General features: G+C 57.1%; 1 protein-coding gene across 5 annotated transcripts in view; it reads left to right on the plus strand.

The window, feature by feature from the left end:
* The window catches only part of TCF7 (transcription factor 7), a 66,523-nt gene that overhangs the window by 36,651 nt on the left and 12,820 nt on the right, over nt 1–17,052 (plus strand). For 3 of the 5 annotated variants that reach the window (XM_072023466.1, XM_038186242.2, XM_038186243.2), the window contains exons 4-9: nt 9,807–9,939; nt 11,644–11,734; nt 14,095–14,181; nt 15,918–16,028; nt 16,229–16,391; nt 16,889–16,996. In XM_072023466.1, coding sequence (XP_071879567.1) covers nt 9,807–9,939; nt 11,644–11,734; nt 14,095–14,181; nt 15,918–16,028; nt 16,229–16,391; nt 16,889–16,996 — 693 coding nt within the window. The remainder of the gene's footprint in view (nt 1–9,806; nt 9,940–11,643; nt 11,735–14,094; nt 14,182–15,917; nt 16,029–16,228; nt 16,392–16,888; nt 16,997–17,052) is intronic. The other 2 variants (XM_072023467.1, XM_038186246.2) reach the window with 1 other exon arrangement.

The following is a 17,052-nucleotide window of genomic DNA, read 5'->3' on the forward strand; positions in this document are numbered from 1 at the left end:
TCGCTGGAGGTAACAGTTAAGGAACTTCTAGAAGTCAAGTGGCAGGACAAGATTAATTAGGATTCATTTCTAATCCTAATTACAGTGATATTTGCTTCCCACGATAGGAGGCGTTCATTATCATATGGATAAGTTTGTTTCTTTCCTCTGTCTGTGTCTCTCCCCCCAACAAAAAAAGGTTAAATAATATCTAATACATTTTTGCAGTCATTAAAAAAAAATCGACTCTTTTTAATCTGGTAAAAACATCAGATGGGCAGAGGAGCGAACCACTCAATTCCCTATTAATTTCCCCTTGCTGTCTAATTATATGCAAATCCACCAAGCCCGGGTTTTAATTCAGCCGTTTGCATTAAGAGATCAGAGAGAGATTCAAAATGGGAAAGCGGAGTTTGACGTGGCGTTGGGGGCTCTCAAGAATTCAACGGGAAGATAAATTCTACATTTTAATTAAAATGTTTATTTCGCCCTGCACAATAACGCTCGCTGGCTTTCGGAGGAAAAAAGGGCATTAAGCGTTAAAGGAACTAATTCCTCCTATCGAGAAAATGAGGATTTCTCCCGGGCAGGCACACAGCATCATCCCGGATTAGCGGCTGTAGCATTCTTTGTCAACATGTCACCCTCGAGAGCCAGCAACAAGGAGAGCTGCTATCGCCTTACAGCTGCGGGGTGTCAGTAGAAGCTGCCTGTGACTCCAGGGGGGATTATTTTCCCCCGCGTCCTCCAGGAGGAGTTTGGCACAGAGACTGGGAAATAAACCTTAGTGCAGGTCGCTGCGGTGGTGGCTGAGGACCTGGCACGGGGCAACCCCCCCTGCGCAGGGTCCCCGGCCCTACCCAAAAGGTTTTCGGGGAGCCCTCGCCCCTCGGTCTGCCCTCAGTCATCAGGGTAGGAATGCTTTGGGCATCTGTATAAGCACTGAAGGATTCCACCAAACGCCCAGCAAAGAGCGATGATAACTTCCCCAAATTATCATCCCTGCATGTACCACCTTGTCAGTCAATTAGCCAGTTGCACAGCTGCGTCTGACACCCAGAGATCTTCTCGAGGGGTGTCTGACACCTGGAGCATGCGGAGGGACAGAGCTCTGCACAGACCAGCAGGATTAGGGTATCGTTATTATTGCCGCTGCTATTATTACTGTTATTACCATTGTTTCTTCGTGGTGCAGTCGCCAAGCTGGGGATTTACTTTCAGACCGGCTGAGATACTTGATTTGTTGTCTTTCTGCAGCTGGTGACGTTCTCACACAGTGAGATCCCCCCACTGCTGGGCTTTGAGAATGGCAGGGGATTGAAATAAAATATAGTTCAGTATGGTTTAGTTTGGTTTAGTTTGGTTTAGTATGGTTTAGCATAACATAACATAACATGTCATAATTTATCAGGGAGTGTAGTGCCTGCCAGGAGGGTCTGGCAGCCATCCCATCCCATCCCATCCCATCCCATCCCATCCCATCCCATCCCATCCCATCCCATCCCATCCCGAGGCAGGGCTGGGTGACAGCGGTGACAGCAGCAGGACTGTGTCCCCGTGGTGGCCACGCGCCCCCGCCCGCGCGGAGGGGCAGGTTTCACCCCTCTGATGTTCGGGGAATCGAAACGCCTGAAGTCACATCAGCGTTTTTTGGTGTTTTGGTTCTTTTTGCTAATTCCCCTACGCTCTTTCAAGTCAATGGGCTGTTTTTGTTTTTGTTTTTGTTTTAAATGGAAAGAACAGACCCAGCCAAGCAGCTGCGAGCCCTCTCGGGAGAACACTTGCCGCCTGAAAAACGCCTTGCTGACACCTCGAGGTTTCCTGTGCGCTTTGCTTGCCGGCAGAGACACCGAGCAGTGGCACAGGGCTTTCCATCCGCTGCTGCAGCGTGGCCTCAGTGCGGAGGGATGCCACAACCAGGCGTCCGGTCTGGAGCCACCTCTGGCCTTGCTGCAGGGCACGGACCCGTTTGGGTTTTGCAGATTTTCGCAGAACTGGCTGCTGAAACCCCACTGCCCCGCCAGGCACGCAAAGGTGAAGGCGGCCGGTGCCTTCGGGCAGGTAGCGCAGGGCTTCCCCTCATGCTCCGGCTCTGCTCGTACTGCTGTTTGCTTTCCTCCCTCGCCCTCCTGGACATTTTCCTGATTAATTCTGGGTATTAGACCAACCGCTCGACTGCGAGAAGCCGAACAGCCTAAAGGAGGTCAGATTGTATCAGCCTCTGCGGGTCAAGTCGGTGCCTTCGCGTCTGCAGCCGTGACAGGGGTTACTGGCAGCGCCAGCCCCGGCAGCTCCGCAGAGAAATTCGCAGAACTGTGGCACAAAGAAGCAAAAAACACCCAGGGCCGTGCTCCACCTGTGGAGACCGGGGGGACAGGGGTCGTTCTCCACAGCCAGGACCAGGAGAGATGCCGAAAGCAGGGGCGGGCACTGCAGGAGAGGGGAAATAACCAGGCCAGCACAGCCCCTGGGTGGTGTTGTCCCAGCATTTGGGGGAAAAAAACCCTGGGATGTGTGACCCTGGTGTTTATTTCCACGAGGCCAAGTGCTGTCGGTTCCTGGCTGGTCTGGCTCTGTGCTGCTGGCACTGGCGAGGCTGCTTTTGGCATCACGACAGAGGTGTTTTGGGAGCAAGGCGAGCACCGAGCACGGGAGCGAGGCAGCCCCTCTTCTAAACAGGGCAGCAGATACCAGGCGGTGATGCCAAACCCAAAATAATGTTCATTTTTCAGGGGTTCTGTTCTCCAGTGTGCAGCGTAATTGCCTCCGCACTCGCCCCCTGTCACCCTAAGAGCAGCCTCTGGGAGGGACTTTTAATCTTTATTTTTCCATGCCTTTTCTTTCTTTCTTCTTTTTTTTTTTTTCATGAAGAACCACCTACATCTTTCTCTTAGAAGATAAATACTTGAGAAGCGAAACAGCTCTTCCTGTGCCCGTAAACGGTGAAAAGCTCAGCTATTTCCCCTGCAGGGCTTAACTTAAAAATAATTACCATCACTGCTTAAAAACAGCGAGCAGCAGCGGAGGGGCAGCCGGGCTGCTGAGCGCTCTGCGGCTCCTGGCGAGGAGCAGGAGGCTCTCGTGCCAAGAAAAGGGTCGGGACGGGCTGCGTCGGGTCACGTCCCGGCCTGGGATGTGGCCAGCAAGTCACTGAGGGCTTTTAAGAAGTATTTTGGTTCTTTCCTTGTATCTGTCCCTGCTGTGTCTGGGCCACCTCTGTGTGCTGAGCGGCCCCGAGCAGCGGGTCTCACCCCCGGTTCTCCTGGCAGGGATCCTGCTCTGCCCTTCGACCCCACTGAGCTTGCAAAAAGGAGCAGGTGCCTCTCCAGCGCTGGATATCAAAGCAGAATTGGATTTTAAAGCTGAGAGGGAGTGGAGGGAAAGAGAAGAGCTGAGAGGATAACCCTGCGACCACAAAACGTGACGCAGAGGGCTCAAACCCTGCACAGGGGCAGTAGCTGCCGGCAGGTGCAGGCGGTCCTAAACGCATCAGCCCCTTCTTGAAGCCTGCATGTGGATTAAAAGCCGTGAATGCTTTCCCCATCGCCTGAGCATGGCCCTTGAGCACCTCTGGGTGAGACGGGGATGGGACAATGGGACAAGGGGGAGACCCTACAGAGCCTTCGAGGGGTCCAGGGGCAGCCCCCTTGGGTGCCCAGCTCCCGGCGGGGCGCTGCTGCCTCTGCTGACGCCCGGCGCTGCTGCGGGGTGAGGGCAGCGCCCGAGCGTGGGTGGCTTTAACTTTCCCTGCTTCCTTTCTGCCGCGGCAGCGGGCTGGGGAGATGTGACTGCAGCAAAAGTGAGAAAGGAGAAAAAAAAAAAAAAAAAAAAAGAGAAAAAAAAAAAAAAGTGCTGTGATGAGAAATGAGTAGATGCTGCCGGGCGCCCGCGGGCTGCGGGGGTCCCCAGCCCTGACGCCTGCAGAAAATGGTCTGTGCTGGGTGTTTTTGGGGAGATTTCATCCCAACGTCTCCTGCTGCAACACCACGGGGGCTGAAGGGGTCTGGTGGCGCAGTCTGGTTTAGTTTTATTCACAGGGGAGCCCCGAGCGGGGAGATGTTATCAGAACTCGGAGGTGCCCTGGAGCTCTGCAGGGCTGGGCTGGAGCCACAAATGGGCTCCGGGTCCTTGTTTCTGAGAGCCCCGAAGTACAGCGCTGCCCTCCAAGCCCTCCAGCAGCCGATCCCATCCTGCAGGATGCACCCAGCCCCTGATAATTTCCTAATTTGAACTAATTTTTGGGTACAGAGCAAAAGGCAGAGCCCCCGGTACCCAGCAGCTTGTGCAGCAGCAGTGCCTGCTGGCTGCAGCCTGACCTTATACCTTCGTTTCTGTGGCACGGTGACTAATTCTGCAGAAAAAAGGAATTAATTCCTCATTGAATCATCAGCAGCAAACTCCGTAGGTTTTGTTTTTCATAGCTGACGCGTAGACTCATCTCTCTCTCTGAGAAGTGACGTTGAAGCAAACACGCTGGGGGTGACTTCTGGCCAGGCTGCAGCCTCTGGCACATCCCAGGCGCTGCTCGCCCGACCTCGGCGCTCACCCCATTGCCAAAATCGTCTCTGCTGGGGGCGGTTTCTTCGTGCCAACGCTCACAGCAGCACAGCTGGGCACTGGGGCTTTGAGGATGCCCAGACCCTGGCTGAGCTGTGAGCCCCAGCAGCCGTCCCTTGGCCCGGCCTCTCGCCCCCTGCCGCCGGGCTGGCCCACGGCTTTCTCATTTCGCTATTTTTGGGGCCAGCGATGTGGGAAAATTTGAAAGTGACGTGACTAATCTCGCCTCACCGCGGCTCGGCTCCCCGCGAGCGCTGCAAACCACAGCGCTCTCCCCGGCGCCGCGCCACGGGGTCGGCTCCTGCGCACCCCGGGGTGCTGCCAACCCCACTGCCCGGGTGACCGGGGTGCCCAGGAGGGCTTATGGGGCTGCCCCCAGCCCCCCTGCAGACCCCGATGGCTCAGTGCAGGGCTTCCCAGCAGGCTGGTCGCCGCTTGGGTTGCTTTTGGGATGCCTGCAGGAAATTCAGCATCCGGAGGCTGGGAGCTGAGGGTGGCAGGAATGGCCCTGGCAGATTGTCCCCGTGCCCTGGCCTAAAGGGACCCCAGTGTGCTTGGGGTCCCCTATATGTATGGGGTCCCCTGTGTGTACGGGGTCTACAGTGCCTACAGTTTGCCATGTTTCAGGTCCCCTCTGTGTGTAGGGTCCCCCGTGCCTGCAAATTCCCTGCAGGGTCCCCTGTGGGCATGGGATTTGCTGTGTGCATGGGGTCCCCTATGAGCACAGTGTCCCCCGTGCCTGCAGGGTCCCGAATGTGGGTGACATCCCACATGTAAGTAGGGTTCCTTCTGCCTTCGTGGTCCCCTATTGCATGGGGTCCCCTGCAGCTCGGAGGTGAGGCTGCCAGCTCAGAAATCCCACCTGCAGGGCTGACCCGCAGTAAAGTTCCTGGGGCTCAGGGCTGTCTGCTACCAAGGGCGAGCAAATTCTTACGTTCGTTTTATTTCCAAAAAAATCTGTAAAATGAAAGTTTTTGTTCCTACAGAGCAGCCTTATTTATGTGGCTTTGCCTTCAAAACAAATTATGAAAAAGCCAGCTTTTCACTAATTCCGTTTTTGTTCAAAGTAGGGGGGGAAAGTAAGACTTCTTCAAACAGTCATCTGCAAAACCGAGCAGCAGCTTTTCCTAGGAAGGGTGCTTTGTGCCGCTGTGCAGCGGGGCTGATCAAGATCAGCCTCATAAGATGAGCTCCTGTGTCTGGGTTGCTTAGTTTGAATTGTGGTTTGCTCTTCTTTAATACCCTAACTCCAAGCGTTATCTGCTGCTTCTGCTCTTTCTTTTTTAATAACCGGCTTGATGGGAAGAGAGCAGAGGGGACCCCCCAGTGGGATTGCAGGAAACTGGACGCCGTGCGGCTCGGGTGGGCAGCCCTGGCCACCCCACACAAGGACCGGCTGGCTGCTCGGTGCAGAGATCGAGAAAGTCCGTAAAACCCTTTTCACTAAATTCTGGTAGAAGTGGCAGCAGAATCCGGCTGCTTTGTTTTAGTTATGACTTGTCCTCTACCAGAAAATTAACAAAAAAGTTCCCATCGCAGCAGCCCCGGCGCAGCGCTGGCTGGATGTGGGGATGCCCAGGCAGCTCGACGTGACCGCCGCTGCTTTCGGCTGTAGCAAGGAGGAGTTCTCACAAGTTAACAAAAAAAAAAAACACTTCTTTCTTCTTTAATTATTTTCTTCTCCTAAGATGATTCAAGCAGAAAAAAACATCTTTATATTTTTTTTTCTAATATTTTCACCCTTAGAAGTGATGCTCTTTATATTGTAGAAAATCCGTGAAAATTTTCAGTTTTGACAATTTCACTCCGATTTTGTCTTTTGGCCATCTGTGCTATGTTTTGCTAAGATTGACTTTAAACTTTACAAGAAAAAAAAAAATCTCGTTCAAGCCAGCAAAGTAACACAGCTCATTTAGCACGTCACGAATAAACATACCAGCCTTTAAAAATTAGTCAAAGCACCTGCTGGCAGTGAGGTGCTTTCCACAAAACTTCTGATTACAACATACCACTATTTTCTGAACGAAAAAAAAATAATAATAATAATAAAAATTAAAAAAATGTTAAAAAAGACTTAATTGTTGGATAACCCCACAACTGGTGGTGGTCTCTGTGTAGGGGGCTGCTGCAGCCCATGCTGGGTGCACGCAGCGGGGATGGGAGCAGACGGGGAGGATGCTGCAGCACAGTTCTTAGGGCGAGCCTCCTCGGAAAGACCTGCTGGGTTTGTGTGTGCTCAGCAGAAGGAGTTTTACAGCTTGCCTCCAGCTTCTCTCGCAATCAGGCACCCGTGTGTGAGCGGTGAGGTCTCCTAATTCTGCCCTGCCAACAATTAGTGTTTCTTAATAATGAGTGCGACTGGGTTTTCGCCTTGCTCATCAGTTCTTGAAGTCACTTTGCTGCTTCGGGGTGGGAGCTGCCTCCGTCACAGCCCTTTCTCTGCCTTCAGCCTGGCTGCTGAGCCCTGCGAGGGCGATGGGCTGTGGCTCGCCAGGCACATGGGCACCTGGCAGCACCCCAGGGACCCGGCAGCACCGCTTGCCAGGATTAATTGTTGCAGTTTAGCAGGTTTGAGAAGGAAAACGGCCCTCTGGGGGTGCAACCCCCCTGCTCTGCTGCTCTGCCCCCCCTGGAAATGCCATTCTGCTGTTGCTGTGAACGCGCCTCTTCATTTCTGTAGCCAGGTCGCGGCTGCACAGCTCATTCCCCAACCTGCCCCCGAGGGGCTGCGCTGGGAGGGGTGAGACAAAACCGTCCCCAGAGCCTTTTTGTCACCCCCCCGGGGCTGCTTGAGGTCACCTGGGCCGCGGGGCCGTGACGCCAGGCACTGGTTATTTCGGGCAGGCTGGTGGCGAGCGGCTCCATCACCCCCGGTCTGAGCTGTACTGAAACACGGAGGAGACACAGTGAGATGCTTCAGCAAACCACAGCCGGGGCGAGCAAAGGTGCTGCAGGGCCCAGGGCCCTGCTGGGAGGGCACAGGACACGGTGCCCTCACGTCCCATCGCTCCCCTGGCAGAAATCCTTTGTGATCAGGTGGATTTTGTAGCTAAAGACATCGCCAGCAGCTACCTTCGGGCTTCGAAAAGCCTCCCCAAGGTCCACGTGCTGCAGAAAGTAAATCTAGACTGCATTAAAAAGAGGAAATGATACCATTTCTCTGGTGTATAGGTTTTATAAATGAAATTTTATAAATGAGACTCATCCGGTGAAGGCCAGGAGCTAGGAGCCTGGCCACTGGTGGCCAGCAGCAGCAGCAGAGTTTAAAGCTGGGGATCAGCACTGAAAGATTCTCTGCTCCTGCAGATCCTGCAGCCCTATTTCCTCCTTCCCTGGGTTGGTTCAGGCTGGGAGGCAGGTCCCTGTAGCGAGCTCCCTAATTGAGGAGGTGGCAGTGGGCAAGCAGCCTCTTTCCTACCCAAGTTTTGATCTCATTTCTGTCCTGAGCATCTTTCCCTGCCAGCGTTTGTGTGACTTCAGAGAGGAACAGCAAAGGGTTTTTGAGCAAGGCGAGTGCAAACACAGAAGGGATGCGGGGAAGGCCAGCTCTTCGTGCTGCTGCCTCGTCTCGTTTCCCATCTGAACTGGTGGAAAGTCTGAGTAACCGCGCTGCAGCCCGATGTGCAGCCCTGGTGCCGTGCCCTGCGCCCTGGCCTGTTGTGGATTGGTGTCAGGAGGGTGCAGCCTGCGTCTTCCCACAGTCTGAGGGCTGTCTGCAGCCATCAGTGGGCCAGGCTTTGGGTGCAGGCTTGTATGGAAGGAAAACTCAGCCCCCCTTGGAGGCTGAGCCCTTGGGGGGCTGAGATTTTCAAAACTGCTCAGCACTGAGCTGGTCCTGGTCCGGTGCGATGGCAAAATGCCCCTGCACATCCCTCACTCGGGCTGTCTGCCACACAAATCTGCTAAACCATGGCTAGTTTTAGAAACAATGCTGAAAAGCTACCCCGCATCTCTTTTTCGTGGGCAAGAAAAGTTGAAGCTTGGAGCTCCAAACATGTTTAGCAAAGCAGGAGCCAGCCCAGATTGTTTTTGGAGGTGCACGTCCCCCTGAGCCCCGCTGTGTGCAGGAAATCCACACCTGCTAAGCATCAGGAGCTAGGGAGTTCGCTCACTCTTAAATGCAAACCTGCATCCCTCTTTAATTTTATTTGCATAAGCAAACTCTGCGGGCGAGGCGGGTGGGAAGCAGCGTCCCCATCCACCGGGGCTGTTCTCCTCGTCGTTTCAGGGGTTCCTCCTTGGAGCCAGATGGCGTTTCATGCTTGCTCTGCCTGAGCAAAATCATTACCAAAGTGAAAGGCAGCAGTGAATCAAGTCCAGAGATCTTAAATGACTTGTCGGAAGGCATCTGGAGATGCCCTGATAGGACACGAGAGCTTTGGCGAGCAGCACTCTCACGTGCTCCGCTCTTTCCTCCTGCTGCTGCCGTGCCTGGTCCTGGTTCTCCTTCGGGATTTATCCGGGGCAAATCCTGCAACACTCCACCACCGAGGCGAAGTCAGTTTGGGTTTAAGGGCAACCACGGGCGAAACCGGGCGTGTAGGGAGCGGCTTGGGACGCTCGAGGCAAGGAGGCTCGCAGCAGACAGCGGCGTGCGCACGCGGGCACGGCTGTGCGCAGGTGTGAGCGGCTGTGCGTGAGTGTGCACGGGTGTGTTTCCCTCACAGCTGCTCAGGCCTTTTGAACAGGCTTTGCTCTCTCTGCCCCAACACCCGGAGGTACCCTGGGGTGTGTTAGAGGAGCTGCTGGGCCACCCAGGTCCTGTCCCGTGTAGCCAGGAGCAGCTGCAGGAGCCCGAGCGCGGTTTTCGGGGTGAATGTGCAGGATGTGGGAGTCCGGCTGCAGACCAGGGCAACACACGGGACTGTGCGTGTGTGTGCCCACAAGCTGGGGGAGCAGAAAACAAAAGCGATGCTTTGGGTGGCATGCTTTCAGCATTTATCCCGGAATAAAAGACGCTCGAAGTGAATTCCTAAAGTATTCTGGATTTTGACAGCATCACGTTGATTCGGGTTGATTTGCACCTCCCGTGCAATCAGCAGCAGCTGTTATCACTGCGTGATGGTGGATTTCTCTTGCAGGATGTGTTTATTTAAGCATAAAGGGGTGTTTTCTGCCTTCCCCTGGGAAGCCTGTTGTAATTGCCAGCCCCTTTGCAGCAGCAGCACCCCAAAGGCCCTCGCTGCTGGCAGAGCTCGATGATCCCGTGCCCCCTCCTCGCAGCCCGGCCCCGGCCTGCCGCTGAGCCCTCTCCTCCTTCTCTCTTGCAGTCCAACAAAGTTCCCGTCGTGCAGCCGTCCCACGGAGTCCACCCACTCACCCCGCTCATCCCTTACAGCAACGACCACTTCAGCCACGGCTCCCACTCGCCCCACTTGCCCGCCGACATCAACCAGAAGCAAGGTGAGGGCACCGCTGGGACCGGGCATGGGCGGAGGGAGGGGACGGTGCTGGGCACCGCAGGGATCACAGCCAGCACCTTTAGGAACACCCCCTGGCCCCAAATCAATAGGAAAATGAAACGCTGGGGCACTGCTGAGCGGTAGGAGGTTGTTTAGCTTCTTGGCCATGCTTGGTAATCTTGGTCAGTAGGAGTTTGACACGAGAAGCAGCAGCCCCGCTGGGGAAACGGCCCTAATTCGCTGTGCACGCTGCCGTGGGGCTTAGCCCAGAGCAGAGCCTGCACGATGAGCACGAGTCAACCAGAAAATGGAAAGTCTTCTTTCCTTTGACTCATACCCAGACTGTTGTCAGGCTGTCATTTTGAGAAAATAAATGCTTGAAACAGGAAATATTTTGACTAAATAGGATCAGCGTCTGAAACCTAAATGGACATTGGCGTGCGTGTCCCCACAGCCACACGTGCGAGCTCGTCACACGTTGGGCTCCTGGGGTTCCTGCGTGAGCCCAGCACACACCAACTAACCCGTGTGTACGGCGGGTAGGGGTTAAACCCTGAGCTGTAAATACAGGAACACAGGCAAGGATTCACCCCAGACCAGCGTTCCTGGGGGCTGCAGAGATCCCACAGGTCCTGTTACGGAGAGATCCAGCCCAGCACCCCCAGCTGTGCATCCCCCAGCCCTGTGCTGTCAGGGCAAGGGCTCCTTCCCCCTTTGGTCAGGCTGCTGAGTTACATCTTCCTCTCAGTCCTGTTACACATCAGGGTAGTGAACTCCTAATAAGATGGAATCCATCGGGGTCAGTGCTGATCACAACCTTATCAGGAATCCATCTGGGAGAGTAATCCAGATCTTGAGCTTGCAGGCTGCTGGCAGCTCATCACCAATTCCTTATCGCATTTATGGCCCGGGGCAGCTGCTGGACAACCCCTGCACGCTTTCTGTAGCCTGAGGCTCCTCCGCAGACAGAGACGAGCTGGAGTTTTACCCTGGAAAGCCCTGCTGCTTAGCAGGGCATGCAGCTCACAGGGCTGTATCTGTTTCCTCCCCGGGGGATTTGAGTGCCTCGGGCCAGTCCCCGGCATGAGCAGCGCGTGCCCAGAACCCAAATTCCCTGCCTGTGAGCCTCCTGCTGAGCCCCTCCTGCCCTGAGCTGGCTGAAGGGACAAGGCACTGTTCCCCAGGACAGAGAGCAGCCGGGGGAACTGCAAGAAATGAAGAGAGGAAGCCCTCCCTGCCCGTTTTTCTCCAGCTTCTCCTGGGCTGCTCCCAATCCTGGTAGAGCCGACAGGAGCAGGAGATGCTGGGCTGCCTCCTGTGCTGTGTCTCTGGAGACCACACAGGGATTCCCCCTACGGAGGGAGAATTCCCACCTGGCACCATCCCCTCCTTCCCAGATCCTGTGAAACGATCGCTTTTCATCCCAAACCATTTGCAGACACCCACTGGAGCATCCCCGCTGGTTGCTGCTGGGATCCCGGGGCTGAGCGATGGGGTGGGGGCTGTAGGAACAGCGCTGCCCCCGGGCTCCCAGGTGCTGCAGAGAGTCCCACAGCAAAGAAAACTGTGACCTCAGTGCCCTGCCTCCTGCAGACAGCAATTCCCCCTGTCCGCCCTGCTGTCCACCAGTGTCTGTGGGCAGATGGGGCCAGGAGGGGTCCATGTCAGCGCCGGCTCCAGCTCACCTCCTTCTCCCTTCTCCCAGGAGTGCACCGGCCCTCCCAGACCTCAGACATCCCCGGCTTCTACCCGCTCCCCCCGGCTGGGGTCGGCCAGATCACGCCCTCGATGGGATGGTGAGTGTGGGATCCACGCGGGGGTCAGCATCCCCGGCTGCGTGCAGCCCCCGCTGTGTGCGGTGTGCCGGGGAGGGGGCTTTCACCCCATGCAGGGGTGGGCAGCGGGTCCGTGGGGGGGTCCAAAGGTTTGATCCTGCCCGGGGCATCCCTGGAGCAGGGGACAACCTGCTGGATTCAAAACCACTGGATTGGGAAGGAGGGAGGGCTTCTTCCCACTTCTAATTACAGCCAAGCCTCTCCTTTGGAGGAGGAGGGATTTTTTTTCCCTCGCTGGGGTTTTCAGCACAAGCAGGGCTTTCCTGGAGCGTGGAGCACGGGATGCTGCTCCCGTGGTGCCTCTCGGGAGGTGCTGCAGGAAAATGTGCCCCTGGGCAGAGACCTGAGCCTGGCAGCCTCCCTGCTGCCGGTGATGGGAGGATTTGGCGGAGGCTGGCAGGGGGCTGCGGGGCGCAGGGCGGGCGGTGGCAGGGGGCAGGGGGACTGCCCTCCTGCTGCTGGCTCAAAAAACCCCGACAAAACCCAGCAGAGCCATCCAGGTACGAGGCCGTATCGCCAAATCGCCAAACATGTTAAAACGCCAAGTAAAAAGTCAGCTTTCTGTTGTCGTTGTCGATGGATTTCGTGCTGCAGATATTTAACCACCGGGAAACAGAGGCTGAGGCCTTTGGTACAGAGCTGGGCTTCAAAGAGGTGGCATTTTGCTTTCTGTGCTCAATCTGCTACTCTCGGGCGATGATTTAACTCCTCGTATGATGTGATTCATCCTCAGGAAAAACAAGTAGTGCGCTGCCTGTGCTGTAACATGAAAGAGGTAGCTGGGGGTGAGACAGGAGCTCCCCAACGCGAGGTCCACTCGTGGGGTGGGAGGGAAGCTGCTGCGGGCAGCCCCGCTGCGTGGTGGGGAAGAGCCAGCTTCTCCCCGAGGCTTTGTCGGGAGGCTGCTCGTGGAGGAAGCTGCACTGCTGGCAGCTCCGAGCGTCTGCGGGGTTTGGCATCCCCGATAAACCTCGCCAGGCGTGCACGTCGCTGACTAATAGGGCAGATATGGCACGGCCACAGGCGGCAGGCCAGCCTGAGGGAGTGGGGAGCACGCGTGGTGTCTGCAAGAGACTTTTCTCTTATTTTTGCTTGTCCCAAATTCACAGAAAGAGCCCCAAAGTACTCCTGAAGTGCCCCGTGCCGAAAGCCGGGTGGGCTGGGGCACCGCAGTGGCACTGACCCCACAGGATGCAGGGGATGAGGATGGGGACAGGATGGGGACAGGGATGGGGTGGGGATGGATGGGGAGAACCCATCAGCTGCAGGAGGTGACTTCTCCTCCCCAGCTGGCCAGCTGGAGCTGGGCACAAGGCTCGGGAGGACAAGCTCTGGAGGAGGCATTGTCACTCCTGGCTGGAGCTGGATGCTTCCCCAGCCCTGCTGCAGGCCCGTTCAGCTTCCAAAGCCACCTCGGCTGGTCGGGGACTTGCTGCCGCCGCCACCAGAGCGGTGCAGAGGGCACGGTGCCGGGCCGAGCACAGACAGATCCTGCAGATCTCCTTCAAGCCGAGACACGGCAGCTCCCAGAGAGCCAGACCCAGGAGCCCTCCTTGCCCCGAGCACAGCTCGAGGGCTTCGCTACCGCGCTGCTGCGGCTGTGCCTCCGCTGGGCAGAAGCTGCCTTAACCCAGAGCAGCCACTGGTGCTTCGGGGCAGCAGGATGGTGCCGTGATAAGGGGCTGCTGATGGTGATCGGTGCTGGGAGTAGCCGTGCTGTCCATACAGCAGCTCTGCACAGCATCTGTGCAGCCACATTTTGGGGTTCGAACATCCTGGCTCGCCTTCCCCAGGCGTCTGGGCTTCCACGCGCGGTTTCAAGGCTGGGAGCGTGTTTTGGCAGCCGTACAGAACAAACCGAGGTGTTTTTGAGCTATCTCCATATGAAAACGTGGGGGCTTTCCCGTGCTGGGAACAACCAGGAACTTCCTTCATATTTATTTTACTATCTCACAAATAATTTCCAGCTCCAGGTCTGGTACATGCCCGATTCCCAGTGTGAAACGACTTGAAAAAGAAAAGTAGGACCTGGCGTTGGGCTTGTTTAAAAACAAGAGGCATCCCTTTGAGGATGTGCAGGGGCACTCAGAGCCTTTCTGGGACACGTGTGGGGCACAGGAGGTGCTCTCTGCCTGGCACCCCAAGGTTTCTGTGCACCCACACCCTCCTGGAGCCGCCTGTGGCCGCGCAGCCTCGTGCGTGCCAGCCAAAAAGCCCAGACCCCACACTGCCCCCGGCTCCGAGCCCCGTTAGCAGAGGGTATCTTTAGGAAACGCCACGTGGCTGGAGATACTTGATAGACTCTTTCTTCCCGATCCCAGGCAGAGCCAGTCTGTCTATCCGCTCCCGTCATGTGGATTTAGACAGCCGTATTCGTCAGCACTTTCCGCTGGGGCTTCTTTCTCCAGGTGAGTATGTGTGAGCCGGGGCAGCGGCCCGGCTGCCCCCACAGCTTGCAGTGTGTGCAGTAGGAGCTTGCAGCAGAGCCCGGCCCCGCGGAACAGCGAGCGGCCAGGGAGGATGCCCAGCGACTGGGTTCCCACCAGCACGAGGCAAAGCAGAGCCAGAAATCCCTGCCTTGGGCTCAGCGTTGGGAAAAGGGGGCGAAATCCATCGCTCGGCATTTCCCCCCTTGTCTCTAACCGTGATGTTGAGTACATCCCAGGCGCAGGGCTGGGTTTTGCTTTGCAGGGGGTGATATTTCACTGGGGCTCAGCTTTAGGGCAGGACGGGCAGGGGGCAGGCACTCGCTGCCCTCCGGGCCCTGCAGCTTGCTCGCAGCCCGCAGCCAGAGCCCAGACCCCGTGCAGGGGCCTCGGGCAGTGAGCGCAGCCCTGGGACAGCCGCACCGCTGATCTCCCAGGGAGCAGGACACGGCCCCCCCCGTGGCTGGGAATCGCAGAGCCTCGTGCCTCTGGGCGAGCTGCTGGGCAGGGCAAAGCCCAGCCCTGGCTCCCAGCTGCTCCCCTGCCAGCTTCTGCTTCTGCTTCGTGTTGTCCTGGAGAGCAGCTAGTGGAGGCTTCCCGCAGGAAAACCACGCGAGCAGACCTCTGGCCACGCAAACCCTTTCTCCGTGCAACCCCTTGTCCACGCAAACCCTTCTCCACGCAGACCCCGATCCATGCAGCAGAGGCAGGAGCACACTGCCAGCCCCCCCGGCTCTCCGAGGCATCGCTTCTCGTGGCCTCGGGGGCGCCGGGCAGGACGAGCTAACGGTTCCCTGCGGGGCCACGGAGCCTCCCCAGCTGTGGCACCGGGGTTCCCGCTCGCAGAGGGTGGATTTTGCAGCGCTGCTGCAGACGAACGAGCAAGTACACCTGGTCAGATAAGGATCAGACTTCAGACGGTGCTGGTGGATTAAATTAAACAGCTTTTCTTTTCGTGCCAGCATATCTAATGAACAGTTCATCTCCCATGGGCGATTCTGCCATCTCAAGCTGCAGTCATAAAGTGGCAAGCTTGGCAAAGCCGACTGCTCTGGCTTTACCCTCTAAAACTCTAGAGAGCTAATGAGGCTTGAAAGCTAGCGAGACCTCTCATGATCTCATTTCTGTGTTGGTGGATAACATTGCTTAGGCGAGGTGCACCTCCTAGAGTTGCAGTTTGGTTCATGTTCAGACTTATGCTTTTTCTGTTAAAAGGAAGGTGTGGGGTGGTCCTAATCTCTCAAATCCAAACGTTGGTTTGAGTTTGTTGTTCCTTCCTACAGCGCTAATAAGATATTGCAGCAACAGAGATCTGAGTGTCTGAAAACGCTCGTTAAAAGCGCCCTTGATCTCGGCGAGGCTGGCTCACGCCGCGGGCTGCTTTCTGCAGCCGCCTCTCGGCACCCGGCCGCCTCTCCCCGCGTGCGTTCGGCGCGGCTGGCAGGGGCCAAGGAAAGAGGGAAGAGATGCCCAAATCCCTGCTCCCCGCTGTGTTCACTCAGTCCCCAAATTTTGCAGCCTGCCAGGCGAAGGAGGCCGCGCCGCCGCGGGTTCGCTTTCCGTGTCCTCCGCTTGCCGTCTGCTTCTGCCGCCCCGGAGTGCCACCGAGGGAGAGCCACTGCTGGAGCTGTTGGGGCTGGCCCACCGTGGCCCCACAGCTCCCCGCACAGCCCTTGTGGCCACCCCAAAGGCTCACGGCTCACCCGTCTCCCCTACAGGTTCACTCACCCGCTGATGCTGGGCTCCGGCATGCACACCACCGGCATCCCGCACCCCGCCATCGTGCCCCACTCTGGCAAGCAGGAGATGGAGCACTACGACCGAAACATGTAAGTTGGAAGCGTCACTGGGTTCCCAACACTGCGGGGTCCCCCTTGGTTGTCCCCTGTGATGTGGGCACCGGGCTGGGCGCTGAGCACTGCGTGTGCCAGGGCAGAGTTTGGCACCGGGTGGGTTTGGCACCGCGCGTCTGGGTGCTGGGGTGGCTCTGACTGCTGACACTGACTGCTCCTCTTGTGTCCCTGCCAAGGAAACCTCAGCCAGAACCAAAGAGAGAGAAGGAAGCCAAGAAGCCCACTATCAAGAAGCCCCTGAACGCTTTCATGTTGTATATGAAAGAGATGCGGGCAAAAGTCATTGCTGAGTGCACCCTGAAGGAGAGCGCAGCTATCAACCAGATCTTGGGCAGGAGGGTAAGGGCTCTTCGCTGCGCACCTGTGGCCAGGGTCAGCGTCCCCTGGGGGGTCCAGGGGAGCAGAGCAGCAGCGTGGGGCTCAGCAGGGCAGTGATGGGACTTGTGCCGTGGTGGGGGGCATGCGGAGTGCGGACTCCCCCAGAAACAAGGGCAGGGAGCGGGGCGGAGGGGGTTCTCCCATCACTCTGATGGAGATCGGGGTTTTGTTGGTGTTGGAGGCATTGCCGCCTCACTGAGGAGCATCCTCAGGCTGAAAAGAGGGTGCAGAAAGACCCAAAAGTGGGAGAAAAGGGAAATCTTGCACCCCAGTAGCAACGCTGAGATAGCAAGGTCCCCAGCGAGACCAGTGACCAGCGCAGCGTCCCCGTCCCCTGCAGCTCCTCTTGGGCACCTGCCCCCAGGTGCTCCTCCCTCGTCCCCTAGAGCCCGATTCGAGCTGGTGGCCGCGGGGCAGGGGCGAGGGGACGCAGCTCAGCTCCGTGCTTGTCCTTGCAGTGGCACGCGCTGTCCCGGGAGGAGCAGGCCAAGTACTACGAGCTGGCGCGCAAGGAACGGCAGCTCCACATGCAGCTCTACCCCGGCTGGTCCGCACGGGACAACTACGTGAGTGGTGTCGCGCCTCGGGTTCCCACAGAAAAGCCCCCAAAATGGCCCAAAAA

Source organism: Anas platyrhynchos, chromosome 14 (genome assembly GCF_047663525.1).
Source record: "Anas platyrhynchos isolate ZD024472 breed Pekin duck chromosome 14, IASCAAS_PekinDuck_T2T, whole genome shotgun sequence".
Taxonomy (NCBI): domain Eukaryota; kingdom Metazoa; phylum Chordata; class Aves; order Anseriformes; family Anatidae; genus Anas; species Anas platyrhynchos.